Source organism: Oncorhynchus gorbuscha, linkage group LG07 (assembly GCF_021184085.1).
Source record: "Oncorhynchus gorbuscha isolate QuinsamMale2020 ecotype Even-year linkage group LG07, OgorEven_v1.0, whole genome shotgun sequence".
NCBI classification, from domain to species: domain Eukaryota; kingdom Metazoa; phylum Chordata; class Actinopteri; order Salmoniformes; family Salmonidae; genus Oncorhynchus; species Oncorhynchus gorbuscha.
Genome location: NC_060179.1, coordinates 62,510,040 through 62,533,323, shown reverse-complemented (window position 1 = coordinate 62,533,323; position 23,284 = coordinate 62,510,040). Strand labels below are relative to the sequence as shown.

The following is a 23,284-nucleotide window of genomic DNA, read 5'->3' as shown; positions in this document are numbered from 1 at the left end:
ATACATAGACAATGACAAAATATTCCAAAGGTGTTCATCTTAATTCCCATGTGAAATGGCACCCTATTCCCTACTGTGCTATACAGGGAACAGGGTGCCTTTTCAACCTAGCATATACTAATGAAGTCATTATTGGCAGTTAAAGGGGCCATTTAAATGATCATCTCCACGTCCCTTCAATTCAACAGCGGCTGGCCTGTGAACCCCACATGAAATAATTAAAACATGGAAGACTTGAAGATGGAGAAAAGGAGGGCGGGAGGGATAGAGGGAACAAATGAAGGAGTAATAAGTGGGCGTTGTGTGGCTTATTGGGGCCAACAGAGGGCAATGTTATCTGTAATATCCATTTAAATCTGCCATTATCAGATGCAGCAGCACATCAGGGATGGAAATGAGGCTTGTTCCATGGATGTTCCATTCAACCCCGGTCACGCCAAGGGCAGATTCACACAAATCCCAGCTACCACACAATACATATGTAGCGTTTTTGAGCGCAATGATGAGGAGGGGAGGTAGAGAGGGGTTGGAGAAAGTGAAGAGGAAAGGCCAACTGAAGTCCACTTCTTTGATAACATATAGAAATGTCAGCATTTCTTATTTTTCCTTTTAAAAGCTTGAGGGTGACTTTCACATCTTAACTTTATGTATTTCTATCCCATATAGTGGTTTGTGTCCCAATGATGTCATTCCTAACCAACCACTCCCGATACAGTACCAACCTTTCCCTCATATATCAGCACAGAAGCCAACAAGGTGGTGCATTCATACCACTTTAAAATCAAGTAAGCAACATTTTCCCAATTGCAACTTTAATTCCTTTCCCACCAAAACCACAGCCCTGACCCTGACCAACCTCTAAAGCCTGTCAGAGCCTGTTTCCCACCAAAACCACAGCCCTGACCCTGACCAACCTCTAAAGCCTATCAGAGCCTGTTTCCCACCAAAACCACAGCCCTGACCCTGACCAACCTCTAAAGCCTATCAGAGCCTGTTTCCCACCAAAACCACAGCCCTGACCCTGACCAACCTCTAAAGCCTATCAGAGCCTGTTTCCCACCAAAACCACAGCCCTGACCCTGACCAACATCTAAAGCCTATCAGAGCCTGTTTCCCACCAAAACCACAGCCCTGACCCTGACCCTGACCAACCTCTAAAGCCTATCAGAGCCTGTTTCCCACCAAAACCACAGCCCTGACCCTGACCAACCTCTAAAGCCTATCAGAGCCTGTTTCCCACCAAAACCACAGCCCTGACCCTGACCAACCTCTAAAGCCTATCAGAGCCTGTTTCCCACCAACCCTATATAACAAATAGACATATCACCCACTGCTGAGATAGCATAGATGAAGATAAGGATTTGCTCGGTCGCTGTAACTCCCCAATACATATAAGACAGGGGTGTCAAACCCATTCCACGGAGGGCCTAGTGTCTGCAGGTTTTTGGTTCTTCCTTTCAATTAAGACCTAGACAACCAGGTGAGGGGAGTTCCTTGCTAATTAGTGACCTTAATTCATCAATCGAGTCCAAGGTGGAGCAAAAACCCGCAAACATTCTGCCCTCCGTGGAATGACTTTGACACATGTGGTATAAGACATCAATCTATGTTCATTTACCCAAAATGATAACCTCTGCTGTGCCTAGTTACCGTTGTCATTTCACACAAAGGGCATTCTAGTTGATGTGTTGTGGACAATAAGACAATAGGGTAAAGGTTTATAATTGTGTTACTATAATACATTCATTGTCCTTCTGTAGCTCAGTTGGTAGAGCATGGCGCTTGTAATGCCAGGGTAGTGGGTTCGATTCCCGGGATCATCCATACGTAGAATGTATGTACACATGACTGTAAGTCGCTTTGGATAAAAGCGTCTGCTAAATGGCATATATTATTATTATTATTATTGAGTTGTTTCGCTAAGTTTATTGCCTCTAGTATTAAAACTCACGGGTGTGAAATGTTCTTCCTGCGATGGTCTGAAACATGACACGGTGTGCTGTAACACCACTTAATCAAGAGTTGTGCAATATATTTCTTTATAGGGCAATGATCAGTAAAATAGCAAGAATACTAAGGTTGAAAGGTTGAAAGAACATCACAATCCAGTTAGTCATTCAGGTCAGGGGGTTTGTGAGGATTCACTGGCCCACTGACTGCACGCTATCTTCATGCCTACCCAACTGACATCAATACACATCCATCCAACCCTGGCTAATTCACCTCAGGTAGGAGAGGAAGCTAGAATAGCCAATTGTTGGGAAGATGTAATTGTGGGACGATGGGCAACAAGAGCCTTGTTATTGTTGTCATCTGGCGGAGGGAGGGGGGGGGGGACTAGGTGAGGTCGTTCCATATTCAGACACGTGTCACTGGTTGTCCTGTCAGCTGTGCCAGCCAGAGATAACACTGAGCAGTGTGTCAAGTAAAGGGCATTCTAGGTGATGTGTTGTGGCCAATAAGTCAATGGGGAAACGTCTGTTTGTTTCAATTAATTAATTTAGAAATGAGTCAATAATTGTATTGATTGTTTCCCCTCATCTCATTGCCGTCTCTACTGGTACAGGTGGCCAATGGGATTGGACCACCTGTTAAATGTTGTCTTCCTCTTACAGGGCAATGATCAGTAACACAGCAAGAATACAAAGGTGTTCTTGACTCATATTGAAAGGTTGAATGAACTGCACTGTTCAGTCAGTCATTCAGGCCAGGGAGTTTGTAAGGATTCACTGACCCATTGACTGACTGCATGAAATCATCATCATGCTTACCTGACTGACATCAATACACATTTATTTCACCCTAGGCAAGAGAGAGGAAGGTAGATTGGTCATTGTAGATGATTATAGGGGATGATGGGCAACAAGCGATGCATTGTCTCTATATAGTCTGAGTCAATGCCATCACACACACACACTGACAGAAGTTGAATTACTAGTAATTTACTAGCTATTTTTACGAGTTTCTTCAAGGCCTCAAAAGTCCATGTGTGACCCCATGTCATCTCTGCAGAAGGCTACATAGCAATTTGGTGAACTAATCTGTAGTCTATTAAGTAAGGGCTATGTTCCTCCTCCTCTGTCTCACACAATAGGAAAGACAGTAGAGGTCCTTTGTGTTAGGTGAGTGAGTCACTAGACTGTTACTCACTTCCCAGAAAGGCTTCCTTCGTAGGAATGGAATAAACCCATCATTTCTCACTCACTCACTCACTCACTCACTCACTCACTCACTCACTCACTCACTCACTCACTCACTCACTCACTCACTCACTCACTCACTTACTCACTCACTCACTCACTCACTGTAGTACACACAAGCACAGCTGCAAACACACGCATACACACACGCACGCACACACGCAGGCAGGCACACACACACTTACAATTTAGTACTCAGATTCACAATGATCATTACATTCCCATCTAATCTTGCCTTTACAGATACTTCATTATTCCTCACAGTAATGTTCCAGTAGGTAAATCCCTATAGGGAGCTAAAGCCATTCCTATACCGTTGTAGAATGGTGCAGCTAAAGCCATTCATATACCACTGTAGAATGGTGCAGCTAAAGCCATTCATATACCACTGTAGAATGGTGCAGCTAAAGCCATTCCTATACTGCTGTAGAATGGTGCAGCTAAAGCCATTCATATACCACTGTAGAATGGTGCAGCTAAAGCCATTCATATACCACTGTAGAATGGTGCAGCTAAAGCCATTCATATACCACTGTAGAATGGTGCAGCTAAAGCCATTCCTATACTGCTGTAGAATGGTGCAGCTAAAGCCATTCATATACCGCTGTAGAATGGTGCAGCTCAAGCCATTCATATACCACTGTAGAATGGTGCAGCTAAAGCAAATCCTATACCGCTGTAGAATGGTGCAGCTAAAGCCATTCATATACCACTGTAGAATGGTGCAGCTAAAGCCATTCCTATACTGCTGTAGAATGGTGCAGCTAAAGCTATTCCTATACCACTGTAGAATGGTGCAGCTAAAGCCATTCCTATACCACTGTAGAATGGTGCAGCTAAAGCCATTCATATACCGCTGTAGAATGGTGCAGCTAAAGCCATTCCTATACCACTGTAGAATGGTGCAGCTAAAGCCATTCCTATACTGCTGTAGAATGGTGCAGCTAAAGCCATTCATTTACCGCTGTAGAATGGTGCAGCTAAAGCCATTCCTATACCACTGTAGAATGGTGCAGCTAAAGCCATTCCTATACCACTGTAGAATGGTGCAGTTAAAGCCATTCCTATACTGCTGTAGAATGGTGCAGCTAAAACCATTCCTATACTGCTGTAGAATGGTGCAGCTAAAGCCATTCCTATACCACTGTAGAATGGTGCAGCTAAAGCCATTCCTATACCACTGTAGAATGGTGCAGCTAAAGCCATTCATATACCACTGTAGAATGGTGCAGCTAAAGCCATTCCTATACTGCTGTAGAATGGTGCAGCTAAAGCCATTCCTATACCACTGTAGAATGGTGCAGCTAAAGCCATTCCTATACCACTGTAGAATGGTGCAGCTAAAGCCATTCATATACCGCTGTAGAATGGTGCAGCTAAAGCCATTCCTATACCACTGTAGAATGGTGCAGCTAAAGCCATTCATATACCACTGTAGAATGGTGCAGCTAAAGCCATTCATATACTGCTGTAGAATGGTGCAGCTAAAGCCATTCATATACCACTGTAGAATGGTGCAGCTAAAGCCATTCATATACCACTGTAGAATGGTGCAGCTAAAGCCATTCCTATACCGCTGTTCGTTAACCCATCTCCCATTGTCTTCCCTGCAGTTATCAACCAACCATCCTAACCATAACCACCCCTTCAGTAGGTGTACTGCTGGGCCTTTTAGCCAAGACATTGGTGTGTTGATTTGGGAAGTGGAGAGGCAGAAGATGTGAATATGGCAGCAGCCAACTGTTGTTTCTATACACATCCATACCGTCTGGTATTGCTGTGGTTGTTTTTGTAAATACCGTATGTTGATAATGCTGCTGTACAGATACTGCTGATTTGATTGAATGAAGGCCCTGGACTGACACTGACATGTCTCCATGAGGATGCCTCCTTGATTGCACCAGATGCATTGCACTAATCAATAGACATACATCATCTAACGTAGCTACATACAATATTGTGCCACAGTGAATTTCACCACTGGGATGAGACGCCCTCTTCTTGCACAGTCTGGATTTGCAGGGGGAAATGTTTTTTTAGGAAGAACACAGGCTACAGAAACAGGCAGGCAGGCACTTGAGCCTCAGATGGTTGCTGTCCCCCTCTCTCTCCGACTGTGGGAGAGACTCAGCCAATCTGTGCACGGTGACGCTGCACAAGGCTGGATCTAGACGCGCTTCATCATAATATTTAACACACCCAACCTCAATCTCACATGCGAAGGACAGTGATTGTCTTTTTCCTTGCTCACAAGGCACACTGTAGTCTATCTCCGAGAGAGAAACCGAATCGGCACCTATCCGAATTATTTGTTTGATTCGTCTCGCTTTGGTTGTTTTGTATTGCCTGTCTTTATTCGGGATTTGCTGTGAACATTGCCATTTATTCTCATCCTGGGTCGCTTACTGTACTTTGCCTGCTGCGCCTTTACACGTTGTTTTATCGTTTCTAGTGGAAAGGGAGTAGTCTTTCGAATAGTCTTCTTCTTAAATTATATTTTGACATTGGTGAATAGTGCTCTTTCCTATCCCGGACTGGACCAATGCGTAGCCCGTGCCCAGCGGATCCACGACAGCTCCGTTTCTCACACAGCAGAGTTCACGCTCAATGGCCGGACCGATGTGCGCCAGCAGACCCCGCCAACATAAACCTCTGATGGATCATTTATCTACCGTTTTCGAGTTTATTTCCAGACCCTTGCACTTCCTTTATACCGTGTATTGTGCGTAAAGCCTTGGGGTCGGAGCTGTAGAGCGAAAGCAATTGAGATAATGCCGCTTTCCCAACTCGACCGTTGGTCTGAACCGAGTCGACCTGTTTTACCTGGGCGCATGCGGAGAATCCTCTCGTTCTGAACCACAAAAGAAGCCTGCCGTCTGGATTTCTATGTGGTTGGAAATACAAAAGTTGAACACTGAAACATTTAGTCTACTCAAGACGGCAAGAAGTGAAGATGGTTACGTGTTCAACGTGTATTTAATTAAAGTGGCATCCAGCGTGATAAACATAATCAGTGATGTAGTGAGTCTGTTCATATGCGTGCTCATCATTTGCAGTAAATACTCGCAACTGCTCAAACAGGGGACTATGAAGATGATACTCTTCCGTAAATTCCGAGTTTTGATTCTCATGGTGTTTCTAATCGCCTGCTCGATGCACATCATGATAGACTTGTTACCAAAGCTGGAGAGGCGCAGCAACAGCGGCTGCTCCTGCTCGCACAAGCCGAGCGAGGACCCTCAGAACTGGGCTAAACACCGAGCTAGGTCGGGAGCGGAGTCAGGCTGGCCTAACAAACACACGCTGAGAATCCTCCAGGACTTCAGCAATGAGCCAAACTCTAACATCTCTTCCCATTCTCTGGAGAAGAACACCAAAGCGGGAAACAAAACGGAAGCCTTTAAACGGATTGAACATTATGCACAAAATGGTGACAAAAAGAGACGGTTCATACACGACACTGTGGTCACCAAAAACATACCTGTCAAGAGTTCAAGGTTGCTGGCTCTGTTTGACCACCCGTTATTCAAGAGAGCCTTACCGTCTCTGACCGACGAAGACACCTTGTTCAACGTCAACACAGACATCAGATTTGACCCCAACGCCGCCACAGAGAATCAGGAATGGTAACATATATTTTATATATTTATAGACCATCACCACAATCGAAAAGTGATTATTAGCCTCTTTAAATTCAACCCAAGGCAATAGCACAAATTAAACAAACAATACACCTAGGATATTATGTGTAAATGACACATTTCATCTTGTTATTTCACATTAATGAAGGTGTTTTTACACAAATGGTTATAGGCTACCTAACCATATTAGCAAATGTCCCTCTTGCAAATTCAAGTCATGTCCTGTCAAAACACCTCTTAACACATGCAACACTAAAAAGGAGGGTGGTTCAGGGCTGCAGAAAAAACAGGGATCACCTCTCCCTTCTCCTCCCTCCCCTCTTCCCCCCAGGCCCGCTGAAGGGAACATGGAGGAGTACACTCCAACAGGAGGAGAGCTGACGGCTGACTCCTACCCCAACTGGCTCCGCTTCCACATAGGGATTAATCGATATGAGCTCTACTCCAGACATAACCTAGTCATCGATGCTCTGCTCAGGGACCTGGTCTCACAGAGAATCACCAGCGTCGGTAAGTGAGAGGAGAGAAGGCAGCTCCTCTATAGCCCTGTCTCAGATCTGGTTGTACGTTATTCAGCCAAACCTTATGTCATATAGCAGGGTTAGACAACCCTGCTTCTGGAGTGCCGCATGCATTTCATTGTTTTGGTTTAACCAACATGGAAGTCCAGGTGTGTTGAATTTAGACTTAGACCCGGAAAACGGGGGTGCTGAGGGTGCTGCAGCACCCCCTGAAAAAAACAGAATAAAAAGAGTATATATATATATATATATATATATATACCTGTGACATAAAACCTGACTTTTCTGTCCTTGCATTTATGTCAGTGTAAGTTGACATTACTTCATATATTAAGCATTAATCAGTTCAATTTGACAATGAATGTGAACCCTGTGTGAATCCTGGATCGAGCTGTCGGACAGTTTGTTGTATAGAGATCTCAGAAATGCAGTGCACCTAACATTTTGTTTCTTCTTATGTTACGGGGTGAAAACAGTTTTCATGGGCACACAAATCCAAAATAATGAATTCAATTGCAAAATCGCAAGCCCCTAACCAAAAGAGTAACCGTAACTTGATACTTAAAACCTAAATTGATCCTGTCATTAACGTGTTTTTTTCAATAATTCTGCCTAATACTTGATGGATGCGCATATGGTGTCCAGCTGACTAGTTAGGCTGGGATATTTTCACACGTCATCATCTGATCTAGAAAGGAATTTTCCGAATGACAGTCAAGTGACAAGCAGCTGTTCTGATAGCACATGCGATGCAACAACAGCCCAAGTGCTGGGAAAAAGGTGGTTTCGAGGAATGTCCAGAATCATTTGGCGTCTCATTCGTTACACTTGTGCCTGGATCCACGTTGGGTCTAAAATCACATACGAATTGGTGTTGATCATCTGTTGTTGTCTGCTTGATTTACAGCAGGGTGTCGTTAGATTTAACAGAGGAAGCATCAAGGTAATGTGTTCATGTTTTAACATGTTTTTGTGCCTCAGATTGGACACTGTCTCCTTTGCGCAGTTGTGTAGGGTGGACTATTGCGCAACACCCAACACTATTCTGATGAATTATTCAGGATATAGTGGGCTTATTCACAACACTATCTGGTAATGAAATAACATGACAAATACATTTCGGTTTCCATGTTACACCTGCAATTTTAAACCATACAAATTTCCTCAATTGTAATTATTTGTAGTCAATTTAAAAGTTATCCAGCTCCCTTATAATTATCTGTGATTTACGTTATTGCTAAGTTTTTGTTTGAATTTCTGTTGCGGTAAAACCACTTGCGGTTATTGTTAGGATGACAACTTGTCTTTCCATACAAATCCTTCCATTAAAAAGGAACCTGGTTGCTGCTCACTTTCTCATTATAAAAACAGCAATGGTGTAATTCAAATGGGGAGATGAATGATGCTGCTATTCATGGCTTTACTATGTGTCGTAGCGTCAGCCGCATAGGCTACAGACAAATCGTCATGCATCCAATCTATTTAGTCAGGCGATGTCCACATTATTCTCACATATTTTAGAATGAAATAATAATTGAAATGTTAATGCATTGGCAAGGCCTAAAAAAAAAATGTTTTCTTGAAGTGGTAAGCGCCTATTTTGTTATACACGTTTTGCATACATTTTGGGGGAAGTGGGCCCTATATGTACAATGATATAAATTATACGACTGTGTTACATTGAGGTCCTTGGAAATTACAGTTAAGTGCTTGAAAAAAGTCCCTGAAAGTCATTGAATTGGACTTGCCAATGTCTGTATGATCGCTGCTTAAAGGATGTATACTATTAGTACTATGTTGTGGTGTTGGTGGAGTTATGGGTCAATTTGCATGTATTCACATTTATTCCTCTAAGTACACAGGTAGAACTGCATAAAAAACATTTTGAGTATTGTTTCAAACCATTTTCAAATGTTGATCCCAATGTCACACTTTGGCTTCATTATTCATAGAAAGACCCATAAACAGATCTGGGACCAGGCTATGCTCTCTCTCCAGATGCACACACAGTGAAACGAGAGAATGCAGGGTGGATGCAGCTTGGTCTGGCAGTATGGTCAGCTACATGCTGCTCCCTCCAGCCCATGTAATTACACAGCTATATGACTGAGTGGCTAGGATGTGAATGTCAATTGAGACTACAAAATCCAGCAGTTGGTAGTATGGGTTTTGCTTTGTATAGCAGGCCTAGCTACAGTCAGACCTACTTCACTCATTTACAGATATTTGGTCGTGTGAATTTGATGAGTTTATTTCCAAAACTCTACATCCACCAATATTGCTCATGGGTACCTTCATGTGTGTGTAAAAATATTACTGTAGTTTTCTTCTGCATTGTTTAGCTGGAATGGAGTGCGTCTATTCTGTATTTTTGAGTGTGATATTTGATTCTCACCTAGCCATCTTAAGAAGAATGTACTAAGAGCATATGTTAAATGACAAACATGTTGAAAGTATGTATTTTACATACAGATCTCATATTACTGTATTGATATATATTGATGTCAGAAATGTATCATTTGTACAGTTCTTTATTAAAAAAAGGTAGTTATTTGCTACATTTGACTGTGTAAAACCTAGCAGTACTACTTATCTTTCTGAGAGTGAGGCGTATAAACACTACTCAGTCAAAAGTTTTAGAACACCTACTCATCCAAGGGGGTTTCTTCATTTTTACTATTTTCTACATTGTAGAATAATAGTGAAGACATCAAACTATGAAATAACACATATGGAATCATGTAGTAACCAAAAAGGTGTTAAACAAATCAAATATTTGAGATTCTTCAAATAGCCACCCTTTGCCTTGATGACAGCTTGATGACAGCACACTCTTGGCATTCTCTCAACCAGCTTCACCTGGAATGCTTTTCCAACATTTTTGAAGGAGTTCCCACATATGCTGAGCACTTGTTAGCTGCTTTTCCTTAACTCTGCGGTTTGACTTATCCCAAACCATCTCAATTTGGTTGAGGTCGGGGGATTGTGGAGACCAGGTCATCTGATGCAGCACTCCATCATTCTCCTTCTTGGTAAAAATAGCCCTTACACAGTCTGGAGGTGTGTTGGGTCATTGTCCTGTTGAAAAACAAATGATAGTCCCACTAAGCCAAAACCAGCCATGCTTGTTAAGTGTGCCTTGAATCTGTTCACCTACTCTGCGTCTCACAAAGACACAGCGGTTGGAATCAAAAATCTCAAATCTGGACTCATCAGACCAAAGGACAGATGTCCACTGGTCTGATGTCCATTGCTAGTGTTTCTTGGCCCAAGCAAGTCTCATTTTCTTATCGATGTCCTTTAGTAGTGGTTTCTTTGCAGCAATTCAACCGTGAAGGCCTGATTTACAGTCTCCTCTGAACTGTTGATGTTGAGATGTGTCTGTTACTTGAACACAGTGAAGCATTTATTTGGGCTGCAATTTCTGAGACTGTTAACTCTAATGAACTTCTAACAAGTAATCTAACAAATTCACAACAACTACCTTATACACACAAATGTAAAGGGATGAATTAAAAATATGTACATATAAATATATGGACGAACGATGGCCGTGCAGCATAGGCAAGATGCAGTAGATGTTATAGAATACAGTATATACAGTGGGGCGAAAAAAAGTATTTAGTCAGCCACCAATTGTGCAAGTTCTCCCACTTAAAAAGATGAGAGAGGCCTGTAATTTTCATCATAGGTACACTTCAACAACAAGCAAGATTTCTGGCTCTCACAGACCTTTACATTCGTTTTTAAGAGGCTCCTCTGTCCTCCACTCGTTACCTGTATTAATGGCACCTGTTTGAACTTGTTATCAGTATAAAATACACCTGTCCACAACCTCAAACAGTCACACTCCAAACTCCACTATGGCCAAGACCAAAGAGCTGTCAAAGGACGGCAGAAACAAAATTGTAGACCTGCACCAGGCTGGGAAGACTGAATCTGCAATAGGTAAGCAGCTTGGTTTGAAGAAATCAACTGTGGGAGCAATTATTAGGAAATGGAAGACATACAAGACCACTGATAATCTCCCTCGATCTGGGGTTCCACGCAAGATCTCACCCCGTGGGGTCAAAATGATCACAAGAACGGTGAGCAAAAATCCCAGAACCACACAGGGGGACCTAGTGAATGACCTGCAGAGAGCTGGGACCAAAGTAACAAAGCCTACCATCAGTAACACACTACGCCGCCAGGGACTCAAATCCTGCAGTGCCAGACGTGTCCCCCTGCTTAAGCCAGTACATGTCCAGGCTCGTCTGAAGTTTGCTAGAGAGCATTTGTATGATCCAGAAGAAGATTGGGAGAATGTCATATGGTCAGATGAAAACAAAATATAACTTTTTGGTAAAAACTCAACTTGTCGTGTTTGGAGGACAAAGAATGCTGAGTTGCATCCAAAGAACACCATACCTACTGTGAAGCATGGGGGTGGAAACATCATGCTTTGGGGCTGTTTTTCTGCAAAGGGACCAGGACGACTGCCGTGTAAAGGAAAGAATGAATGGGGCCATGTATCGTGAGATTTTGAGTGAAAACCTCCTTCCATCAGCAAGGGCATTGAAGATGAAACGTGGCTGGGTCTTTCAGCATGACAATGATCCCAAACACACCGCCCGGGCAACGAAGGAGTGGCTTCGTAAGAAGCATTTCAAGGTCCTAGAGTGGCCTAGCCAGTCTCCAGATCTCAACCCCATAGAACATCTTTGGAGGGAGTTGAAAGTCTGTGTTGCCCAGCAACAGCCTCAAAACATCACTGCTCTAGAGGAAATCTGCATGGAGGAATGGGCCAAAATACCAGCAACAGTGTGTGAAAACCTTGTGAAGACTTACAGAAAACGTTTGACCTCTGTCATTGCCAACAAAGGGTATATAACAAAGTATTGAGATAATCTTTTGTCATTGACCAGATACTTATTTTCCACCATAATTTGCAAATAAATTAATTACAAATCCTACAATGTGATTTTCTGGATATTTTTCCTCATTTTGTCTGTCATAGTTGAAGTGTACCTATGATGAGAATTACAGACCTCTCTCATCTTTTTAAGTGGGAGAACTTGCACAATTGGTGGCTGACTAAATACTTTTTTTGCCCCACTGTACATATGAGATGAGTAATGTAGGATATGTAAACATTTTTAAAGTGGTGTTATTTAAAGTGACTAGTGATACCTTTATTAAGTCCATTTTTTAAAAGTGGCCAGAGATTCTGTATGTTGAGAGTCTGTATGTTGGCAGCAGCCTCTTTATGTTAGTGATGGCTGTTTTTCATTCTGATGGCCTTGAGATAGAAGCTGTTTTTAGGTCTCTCAGTCTCAGCTTTGATGTACCTGTACTGACCTCGCCTTCTGGATGATAGCGGGGTGAACAGGCAGTGGGGTGGTTGTTGTCCTTTTGGCCTTCCTGTGACATCGGTTGCAGTACGTGTCCTGGAGGGTCGGTAGTTTGCCCCCGGTTACGTGTTGTGCAGACCGCACTTCCCTCTGGAGACTCTTGCGGTTGAGGGCGGCGCAGTTGCCGTACCAGGTGGTGATAAAGCCCGACAGGATGCTCTCGATTGTGCATCTGTTAAAGTTTGTGAGTGCTTTAGATGACAAACCAAATTTCTTCAGCCTCCTGAGGTTGAAGAGGCACTGTTGTGCCTTCTTCATCACGCTGTCAGTGTGGGTGGACCATTTCAGTTTGTCTGTGATGTGTATGCCGAGGAACTTAAAACTTTCCATCTTCTCCACTACTGTCCTGTTGATGTGGATGGGGGGGGGGGGGGGGCCCTCTGCTGTTTCCTGAAGTCCACGATCATCTCCTTTGTTTTGTTGGCATTGAGTGAGATGTTATTTTCCTGACACCACACTCTGAGGGCCCTCACCCCTTCCATGTAGGCCATCTCTTTCTTGTTGGTAATCAGGCCTACCACCATAGTGTCATCTGAAGTGTGCATTGCCACGCAGTCATGGTTGAATAGGGAGTACAGGAGAGGGCTGAGAACGCACACTTGTAGGGCCCCAGTATTGAGGATCAGCGGGGTGGAGATGTTGTTTCCTATCTTCACAATCTGGGGTTGGCCTGTCAGAAAGTCCAGGAGCCAGTTGCACAGGGTGGGGTCGAGACCCAGGGTCTCTCAAAGGACTTCATGATGACAGAAGTGAGTGCAATGGGGGAGTCATTTAGTCCAGTTACCTTAGCTTTCTTGGGAACATGAACAATTGTGGCCATCTTGAAGAATGTGGGGACAACAGACTGGGATAGGGATTGATTGTATATGTCCGTAAACATACCAGCCAGCTGGTCTGCGCAGGGTCTGAGGACGCGGCTAGGGATGCGGTCTGGGCCGGCAGCCTTGTGAGGGTTGACACATTTAAATGTTTTACTCACGTTGGCCACGGAGAAGGAGAGCCCACAGGCTTTGGTAGTGGCCGTGTCAGTGGCACTGTATTTTCCTCAAAGCGTTTAATTGGTTTAATTTGTCTGTGAGCAAGAAATCGATGTCCGCTACGGGGCTGGTTTTCTTTTTGTAATCCGTGATTGACTGTAGACTCTGACACATGCTTCTAGTGTTTGAGCCGTTGAATTGCGACTCTAATTTGTCTCTATACTGACGCTTTGCTTGTTTGATTGACTTGCGGAGGAAATAGCTGCACTGTTTGTATTCGATCCAGTCGCCTTGCCATGGTTAAAAGCGGTGGTTCTCGTTTTCAGTTTTGCGTGAATGCTGCCATCAATCCACCGTTTCTGGTTAGGAACCGAGTCAGCATATACATCAATGTTATTGTCTGAGGCTATCTGGGTCATATCCCAGTCCACGTGATCGAAGCAATCTTGAAGCGTGGAATCCGATTGGTCAGACCAGCGTTGTATAGACCTGAGCATGGGCTTTTCCTGTATTCGTTTCTGTCTATAGGCTGGGAGCAACAAAATGGAATCGTGATCAGATTTGCCGAAGGCAGGGTGGGTGAGGGCTTTGTATGCATCACGGAAGTTAGAGTAGCAATGTGTCACGAACGTGAATAATTGGACCAAGGCGCAATGTGAGTAGAGTTCCACATTTTAAGATATTGAAACTTCAACAACAACAAAGATATAACGATTGTGAAATACGTAGGGCACATAGGCACTCATACAACACAATATCCCCCATAGTAGATGGGAAACAGGACACACTAAGTATGATCCCCAATTAGAGGTAACTATTATCAGCTGCCTCCAATTGGGAACCATACACACACTCACCAACATAGAAATATAATACCTAGAAACCCCCTAGTCACGCCCTGATCTACAATGGTACAGAATGAAACCAGCTCGTGTCGTGCATTTTATATGCTGAAAGAATTTAGTAATTCTTGTTCTCAGGTTAGCTTTGTTAAAATCCCCAGCTACAATAAATGCAGCCTCAGGATGTATGGATTCCAGTTTACATAGAGTCCAGTGAAGTTCTTTCGGGGCCGTCGAGGTATCTGCTTGGGGGGGGGGTATGTACACGGCTGTGACTATAATCGAAGAGAATTCTCTTGGAAGATAATGCAGTCGGCATTTGATTGCAAGGAATTCTAGGTTAGGTGAACAAAAGGAATTGAGTTCCTGTATGTTTTTGTGATTACACCACGACTCGTTAATCATAAGGTATACACCCCCACACTTCTTCTTACAAGAGAGATGTTTGTTTCTGTCAGCACAATGCATGAAGAAACCAGATGGCTGTACCGACTCTGACAACATATCCTGGGTGAGCCATGTTTCTTTGACACAGAGAATGTTACAATCTCTGATGTCTCTCTGGAAGGAAACTCGTGCCCTGATTTCGTCCACCTTGTTATCTAGATATTGGACATTTGCGAGTAATATGCTCGGAAGGGTGGATGGTGTGCTCGCCTTCTGAGTTTGACCAGTAGGCCGCTTCTTCTGCCTCTCCTGCGGCGACCGCTTTGTTTTGGGCCGGCCTCTGGGATAATATCACATGTCCAGGGTGGAGGTCCGAACAAAGGATCCTCTTCGGGAAATACGTATTCCTGGTCGTAATGTTGGTAAGTTGACATCGCATTTATATCCAATGTTCTTCCCGGCTGTATGTAATAACACTTGAGATTTTCTGGGCTAACAATGTAAGCGATAATACATGAAATAACAATGAACTGCATAGTTTCCTAAGGACCCGAAGCGAGGTGACCATCTCTGTCAGCGCCATCTTTTGCAGCAGAGGTAACTTTGGGTCTTTCTTTTCTGTGGCGGTCCTCATGAGAGCCAGATTCATCATAGCGCTTGATGGTTTTTGAGACTGCACATGAAGAAAAGTTCTTGACATTTTCTGCATTGACTGACCTTCATGTCTTAAAGTAATAATGGACTGTCGTTTCTCTTTGCTTATTTGAGCTGTTCTTGCCATAATATGGACTTGGTCTTTTACCAAATAGGGCTATCTTCTGTATACCACCCCTACCTTGTCACAACACAACTCAAATATATTAAGAAGGAAAGAAATTCCAAAAATGAACTTTTAAAAAGGCACACCTGTCAATTGAAATGCATTCCATGTGACTACCTCATGAAGCTGGTTGAGAGAATGCCAAGAGTGTGCAAAGCTGTCTTTAAGGCAAAAGGTGGCTACTTTGAAGAATCTCAAATATAAAATATATTTTGATTTGTTGAACACTTTTTTTGTTACTACATGATTTCATGTGTTATTTCATAGTTTTGATGTCTTCACTATTATTCTACAATGTAGAAAATTGAAAAACTAAAGAAAAACCCTGGAATGAGTATGTGTGTTAAAACTGTATATATATAAAACAAATCCTTATTTTTTTCCCGATTAGTAATGTTACTGTCCCCACTACAACAACATCAAATATACCTCAATACACGTCATTTTTTAGCATTCCATGAATTCCTATGGACGATTGCTCCTACTGGGGAGTGCCAATATGTGTTACGCGGAGTGGAACAGGGGAACCCAAGAGCAGACTCAGACAAGGAGACTGGGATGAAGTAACCAGGATATTTATTGAAACACAGGATGGAATGCAGGCCAGGGAAAGCTCGGATGGGTTGCAGGAAACCAGATGCGGAGGCTGAGGCTGGAGCGAGAGGGGTTGGGACAGGGTAAGCAGGTCCAGAGGGGAATTCAAGGGAGCAGTAGAGTCGGGAATCCAGGACAGAGTAGCAGGATGACGAGACGTGGGACAGGACACAGGGACCAGAGTCAGAGCAGGCGGAGCTGTGGTGGAGAGGAAAACAGCATCAGGCAGGGAAACAGGATCTGAGTAGTAACAAATGGCTAGAAATGTAGACTGACTGAGCAGAGATTACGATCTGGCAGCGTGGAAGTGGCAGGGCTCAGTATTTGTAGAGGTATTGATTACGGAACAGGTTGCAGCTGGTGGGGATCTGCTCTGACTCCAGCACACCTGTCTCCGCCCAGACAATTACACACACTGAGAGAGGGAGAGACTACTGGGGGAGTGGTGGCAGGTCAAGGAGACAGGATGAGCAGTAGAGGGCGTGGCAGGAGCAGATGTAACAATATGACAGACCGGTGGCTTCAGAAGTGTCTCAATGGCCAATACATAGCATCAGCAATCCAGGGTTTATATACATAATTGGTTACGACCCCTCTTTATCTGATTTCTGCCACGGAAGTTCCCCAGGCTTCCCGTTTTAGGGTATTTGACGAGGGCATCTGATTACTAAGTGAGTATGCCAACAGTCTAGAGACTGAAGCATTGACATTTCCACTTGAACTTTTCACCCTCTTCTCTCCTTTGTACAGCACTTGTCAACATCTCTTTAACATGAAACAGCATGTTCTTCTTTTGAAAGACCATAAATGTGATTATTTTCAGTGCTGCTTCTTTGACTGATCATGTCAACAAAGCATAGCTGTTTTACTGAAGAGAAAACCTTCACCTTGGTGACCATTCACTAAAGCACATGGTTCAATCTAAAGCACACGGTTCAATCTATTAAGTTTTAGTTGCTCTCTTTTGGGGGCAATATGTTTTACTGACCAAGAAAGTGACTTTGTTGAATTTTGTCCATTGTCCATTTTTGATGGCTTGTGTGTGTGTGTGTGTGTGTGTGTGTGTGTGTGTGTGTGTGTGTGTGTGTGTGTGTGTGTGTGTGTGTGTGTGTGTGTGTGTGTGTGTGTGTGTGTGTGTGTGTGTGTGTGTGTGTGTGTGTGTGTGTGTGTGTGTGTGTGTGCGTGTGTGTGCGTGTGTGTGTGTGTGTGAGAGAGAGACAAGGTGTGAGTGAGTGAGAGACTGAGAGACACACACAGAGACCCGAGAAACACACACAGAGACCGAGAGACCCACACAGAGACCGAGAGACACACACAGAGACCGAGAAACACACACAGAGACCGAGAGACACACACAGAGACCGAGAGACACACACAGAGACCGAGAGACGCACACAGAGGCCGAGAAACACACACAGAGACCGAGAGACACACACAGAGACGAGAGACACACACAGAGGCCGAGAGACCCACACAGAGACCGAGAGACTCACACAGAGACCGAGTGACTGAGAAACACACACAGAGACCGAGAGACACACACAGAGACCGAGAGACACACACATAGGCCGAGAGACCCACACAGAGGCTGAGAGGCCGATTAGACACACACAGAGGCCGAGAGACCCACACAGAGACCGAGAGACCCACACAGAGGCCGAGAGGCCGAGAGACCCACACAGAGACCGAGAGACACACACAGAGACCGAGACACACACAGAGACCGAGAGACACACACAGAGACCGAGAGACACACACAGAGACCGAGAGACACACACAGGCCGAGAGACCGAGAGACACACACAGAGGCCGAGAGACACACAAAGAGACAGAGAGACTGAGAGACAGAGACACAAAGACAGAGTCCGAGAGACAGAGACCCAAAGACAGACAGAGACCGAGAGACCGACAGTGAGAGACAGACAGACAAAGACAGACAGACAGATGGAAGAAAGAACACAGAGAGAGAGGAGAGAGAGAGAGAGCAAATGAGTGAAGAAATAAATTCAAGATAGGCTATGCCCACTGCCCACAAAATTAGGTGGAAACGTTCTGACCTCCTGCCAAATGTATGACCATATTAGAGACACACATTTCCCACAGATCACAAAGACCCACAAAGAATTTGAAAGCAAGTCAAACATTGATAAACTCCCATATTTGTTAGGAGAACTATCACAGTGTGCAATCACAGCAGCAAGATCTGTGACCCATTGCCATGAGAAAAGGGCAACCAGTGGAACACAAACAACATTGTAAATACAATCTATATTTATCTGTTTATTTATATTCCCCTACCTACCATTGGTACTTCACAAAATGTCACATAACATTTGAAATGCCTTTATCTTTCTGAAGCCTTTGTGAGTGGAATGTTTACTCTTCATTTACATATACTTGTTTTTTGTTGTTTTTTGTTGTCATATTTGTTTATTGTTTATTTCACTTGCTGTGGCAATGTAAACATGTTTCCCATGTCAATAAAGCCCATTCGAATTTAATTTAGACAGAGAGCGGGAGTGAGAGAGAGAGAGAGAGAGAGAGAGAGAGAGAGAGAGAGAGAGAGAGAGAGAGAGAGAGAGAGAGAGAGAGAGAGAGAGAGAGAGAGACAGAGAGAGAGAGAGAGAGAGAGAGAGAGAGAGAGAGAGAGAGAGACAGAGAGAGAGAGAGAGACAGAGAGAGAGAGAGAGAGAGAGAGAGAGAGAGAGAGGCAGAGACAGAGACAGAGGCAGAGACAGAGACAGAGGTGGAAACTGAGCAGCACTTCCTAACCTTCTGCCAAATGTATGACCATATTAGAGATTTCCCTCAGATTACACAGAAACACAAATCATTCAAAAACAAAGCCAATTTCAATCATATCTGTTGGGTGAAATAACACAGTGTGCCATCACAGCAGCAAGATTTGTGACCTGTTGCCACAAGAAAAGGGCAACCAGTGAAGCACAAACACCATTGTAAATACAACCCATATTTATGTTTATTTTCTCTTTTGTACTATTTGCACATCATTTGAAATGTCTTTATTATTTTGGAACGTTTGTGAGTGTAATGTTTACTGTTCATTTTTATTGTTTATATCACCTTGGTTTATTATCTAGTTCACTTGCTTAGGCAATGCTAACATGTGTTTCCCATGCCAATAAAGCCCTCAAATTGAATTGAATTTAAAATGGAGAGAGACAGAGACAGAGATTGAGGGAAGAAAGAACAGAGAGAAAATGAGGGAAGAAAGGAGAGAACAGAGAGAACAGAGAGAGAGAACAGAGAGCAATGTGATTGCACTCTCTATCCTTCACCTTCCAGTCTCCTTCCTGATCAAACAAACACTGTGATATCATCTGTCACTCACTTTAAGTACACTTGTTGCTTTCAAGACAACTGGGAACTCTGAAAAAAACAAGGTCAAATCAGGACGTCAGCGATCTTCAGGTCGGAAAGTCAGAGCTCTAGAAAGATGCCAGAGTTTTCCGACTTGGAATTCTGAGTTGGATGACGGTTCAAAAAGATTTCCCCATTCTGAGCCCGTTGTCTTCTCCAGAGTTTCCAGCTGTCTTGATCACACTAAAGTCGGAGATCTCTGAGTTCTGAATTCCCAGTTGTTTTGAAAAACTGTTAGGCACACAGTCTGAAGTGAATCAGTGGGAGAGGTTGACCATCCTCTGGGGGGGGGGGGGGGGGTCATTACATGATTGACTAAATCATATTTGATGGTGTACTCTATAATGTCATTCGGTGAGTAAATGATTCTGCCATACTGTACATTTGCTGCCAATGACTATTTTGTTGTTTGTATTTTTTCCAACAGCCATGAAGTCTGGAGGCACCCAACTGAAACTGATCATGACGTTCCAGAACTATGGACAGGCTCTGTTCAAACCTATGAAGTAAGTAGACTGCTTATGCCAACCTACATAGATGTGTGTGTATTGTGTATATGTTGTGTAATTTGATAGATATTACTTGTTAGATATTACTGTGGGAGCTAGAAGCACAAGCATTTCGATACAGACGCAATAACATCTGATAATCACGTGTATGTGACCAATAACATTGGATTTGATTTGATTTGACTGCCTATGCCAACCAGAAATGCTTCTCATGGTGATGTATTGTAGAGGTTCAATAGGCTATTTGTACAGATAAGGGGATAATCAATAAGGGGATAATCTCAACGTGGTCTTAGAGCATTTCGTAAATCCAAGACACTCCATTTGGTATGATATGTTACGTATGTATTAATGAGTGGGTGTCCATCATCCATTTCGTATATAATATGATATAAATTACAATTCATATGATATGTTACGAATTTGCAAAACATATGATATGTTACGAACTCCAATTTGTTTTATGGGTAACATTAGCTAGGGGTGGCTAATGCTAATGTTAGCTAACTAGCTAACGTTAGCTAGGCTAGGGGTTAGGGTTAGGGGTTAATGGTAGGGTTAGGAGTTAGGTTAAAGGGGAAGGGTTAGCTAAAAGGGTTACGGTTATGGTTAGGGGATTGGTTAGCTAACATGCGAAGAAGTTCCAATATAGCTAAAAAGTAGTAAGTAGTTGCAAAGTCGCTAAATTGCTGAAGTTGTCCGTGATGAGATTCAAACACGCAACCTTTGGGTCTCTAGACTTTTGCGTATACGCCCACCCATCTGTTGCTAGACATTCACATTATACTGTACATCCACCCACCCACCCACCCAGAACGACCAACCAACGAACCAAACAACCACCCACCCTCCTTTCATTTTTGGCTTAAATAACCTTCTGTTTTATGTAACCATACCAAACGTAAAATATACTAATTTCAGTGTCCCGGATTTATGTTCACTAGTCTATGAGAGTAGTCTGACAATCTAGATCAGGTGTCTCCGACAGGTAGTTCCCGCAAGCTACCAGTAGCTCTATGAGTAGCTTGCCATAAACAATATTTGGCATGACTGGCCCCATAAAATTACATTTGGTATTTTCCTGAAATCTGTTTTAAGAAATAATTATTATACCGGGTATATTGACAGAAAACCCACTTATTGTACACCAAGGACCCAGGGAAGACTTGCAGGGTACAGGAGAAGAGAAGAATGTGCCTATTTGAAGGCTATAAAAAAATGTGCCTATTTGAAGGCTATAAAAAAAAGATAGTAGGTCGCGACATGTTAAATAAAAATAATATAAAAATAAAAAATTCTAGAAAAGGTTGGAGACCCTTGATCTAGATGAATAACAGTTAAATGAAAACAACAATGATTTAATTTATCCTTATTTGTATCCAGGTTGTCCATATTGTGATGATAATATACTTCCTCATGATAGACTTGGTCCTTTAGCCCTAATCCCTTTCGTGATTGTTGTAGCTCGCTGGGTTTTAAATGTAATTCCTTTTGTTATCGTAATTGTAATTTAATTGAGGGTTAATCATTGTCACCCTCCTGTTGTGTTTGGCCTCAGTGTCAGTGTGGAGAGCTGGGTTAAGCCTGTGGATGATCGCAGGGAGGAGGAGGATGAGGAGCAGGTGGTGGAGGCAGAGAGAAGCTATTCAGAGGCTGTCATAATTACTAACTACTTCAGTCTACTCACAGAAAGTCAAGCTAGACGCACCTCAAATCACCCTGACATAACTTTGTGTGTGTGTGTGTGTGTGTGTGTGTGTGTGTGTGTGTGTGTGTGTGTGTGTGTGTGTGTGTGTGTGTGTGTGTGTGTGTGTGTGTGTGTGTGTGTGTGTGTGTGTGTGTGTGTGTGTGTGTGTGTGTGTGTGTGTGTGTGTGTACGCAGCTGTAACATCGCAAAGAGGCTCAGAGAAGGAGCATACCAACAAATACTGAAATACAATACAAATCTATCCAGATGATCTCTCTGCGGTACACTAATATTGAATTTAAAACAGAAACAAATCTATTTGTTGTCTGCAGCTGTCAACTCATCTCCGGTAGGATCCCCTTGGTGTTTCTCTAATCTAGAGAAAGGAGGGGCAGGAGGAGTATGAGGGTTGTTTTCACTCCCCCGTCTTGATACACTTCATTTAACAAAACATCCCAACTGTCTTGACTCCACAGTTGGACGCCATTCTCCGTCCTGCTGAATTGGCATACATATCCTGTCACTCCTTCATACTATCCCCAATTGTGTTGGTTTACTATGCTTCTGGTCCCCACAAGTATAGTTAATCCTGTCCACACACACACACACACTGACATACACACACACATACACACACACACACACACACTGACATACACACACACATACACACTGACATACACACACACATACACACTGACATACACACACACACATACACTGACATACACACACACATACACACTGACATACACACACACACACTGACATACACACACACACACATACTGACATACACACACACACACACACACACACACACACACACACACACACACACACACACACACACACACACACACACACACACACACACACACACACACACACACACACACACACACACACACACACACACACACACACACACACTGACATACACACACACACACACACACACACTGACATACACACACACATACACACTGACATGCACACACACATACACACTGACATACACACACACACTGACATACACACACACATACACACTGACATACACACACATACACACTGACATGCACACACACACACTGACATACACACACACATACACACTGACATGCACACACACATACACACTGACATACACACACACACACACTGACATACACACACACACACACACACTGACATACACACACACACACTGACATACACACACACACACACACTGACATACACACACACATACACACTGACATACACACACACACATACACACTGACATGCACACACACACACATACACACTGACATACACACACACATA

General features: G+C 43.3%; 1 protein-coding gene across 1 annotated transcript in view; it reads left to right on the top strand.

Annotated features, from left to right (window-relative positions):
• The first annotated feature begins 5,412 nt into the window (after window positions 1-5,412).
• The window catches only part of fam20cb (FAM20C golgi associated secretory pathway kinase b), a 92,420-nt gene continuing 74,548 nt past the window's right edge, over window positions 5,413-23,284 (top strand). The window contains exons 1-3 of the mRNA XM_046357114.1: window positions 5,413-6,826; window positions 7,173-7,351; window positions 20,184-20,262. Coding sequence (XP_046213070.1) covers window positions 6,087-6,826; window positions 7,173-7,351; window positions 20,184-20,262 — 998 coding nt within the window. The 5' untranslated portion in view covers window positions 5,413-6,086. The remainder of the gene's footprint in view (window positions 6,827-7,172; window positions 7,352-20,183; window positions 20,263-23,284) is intronic.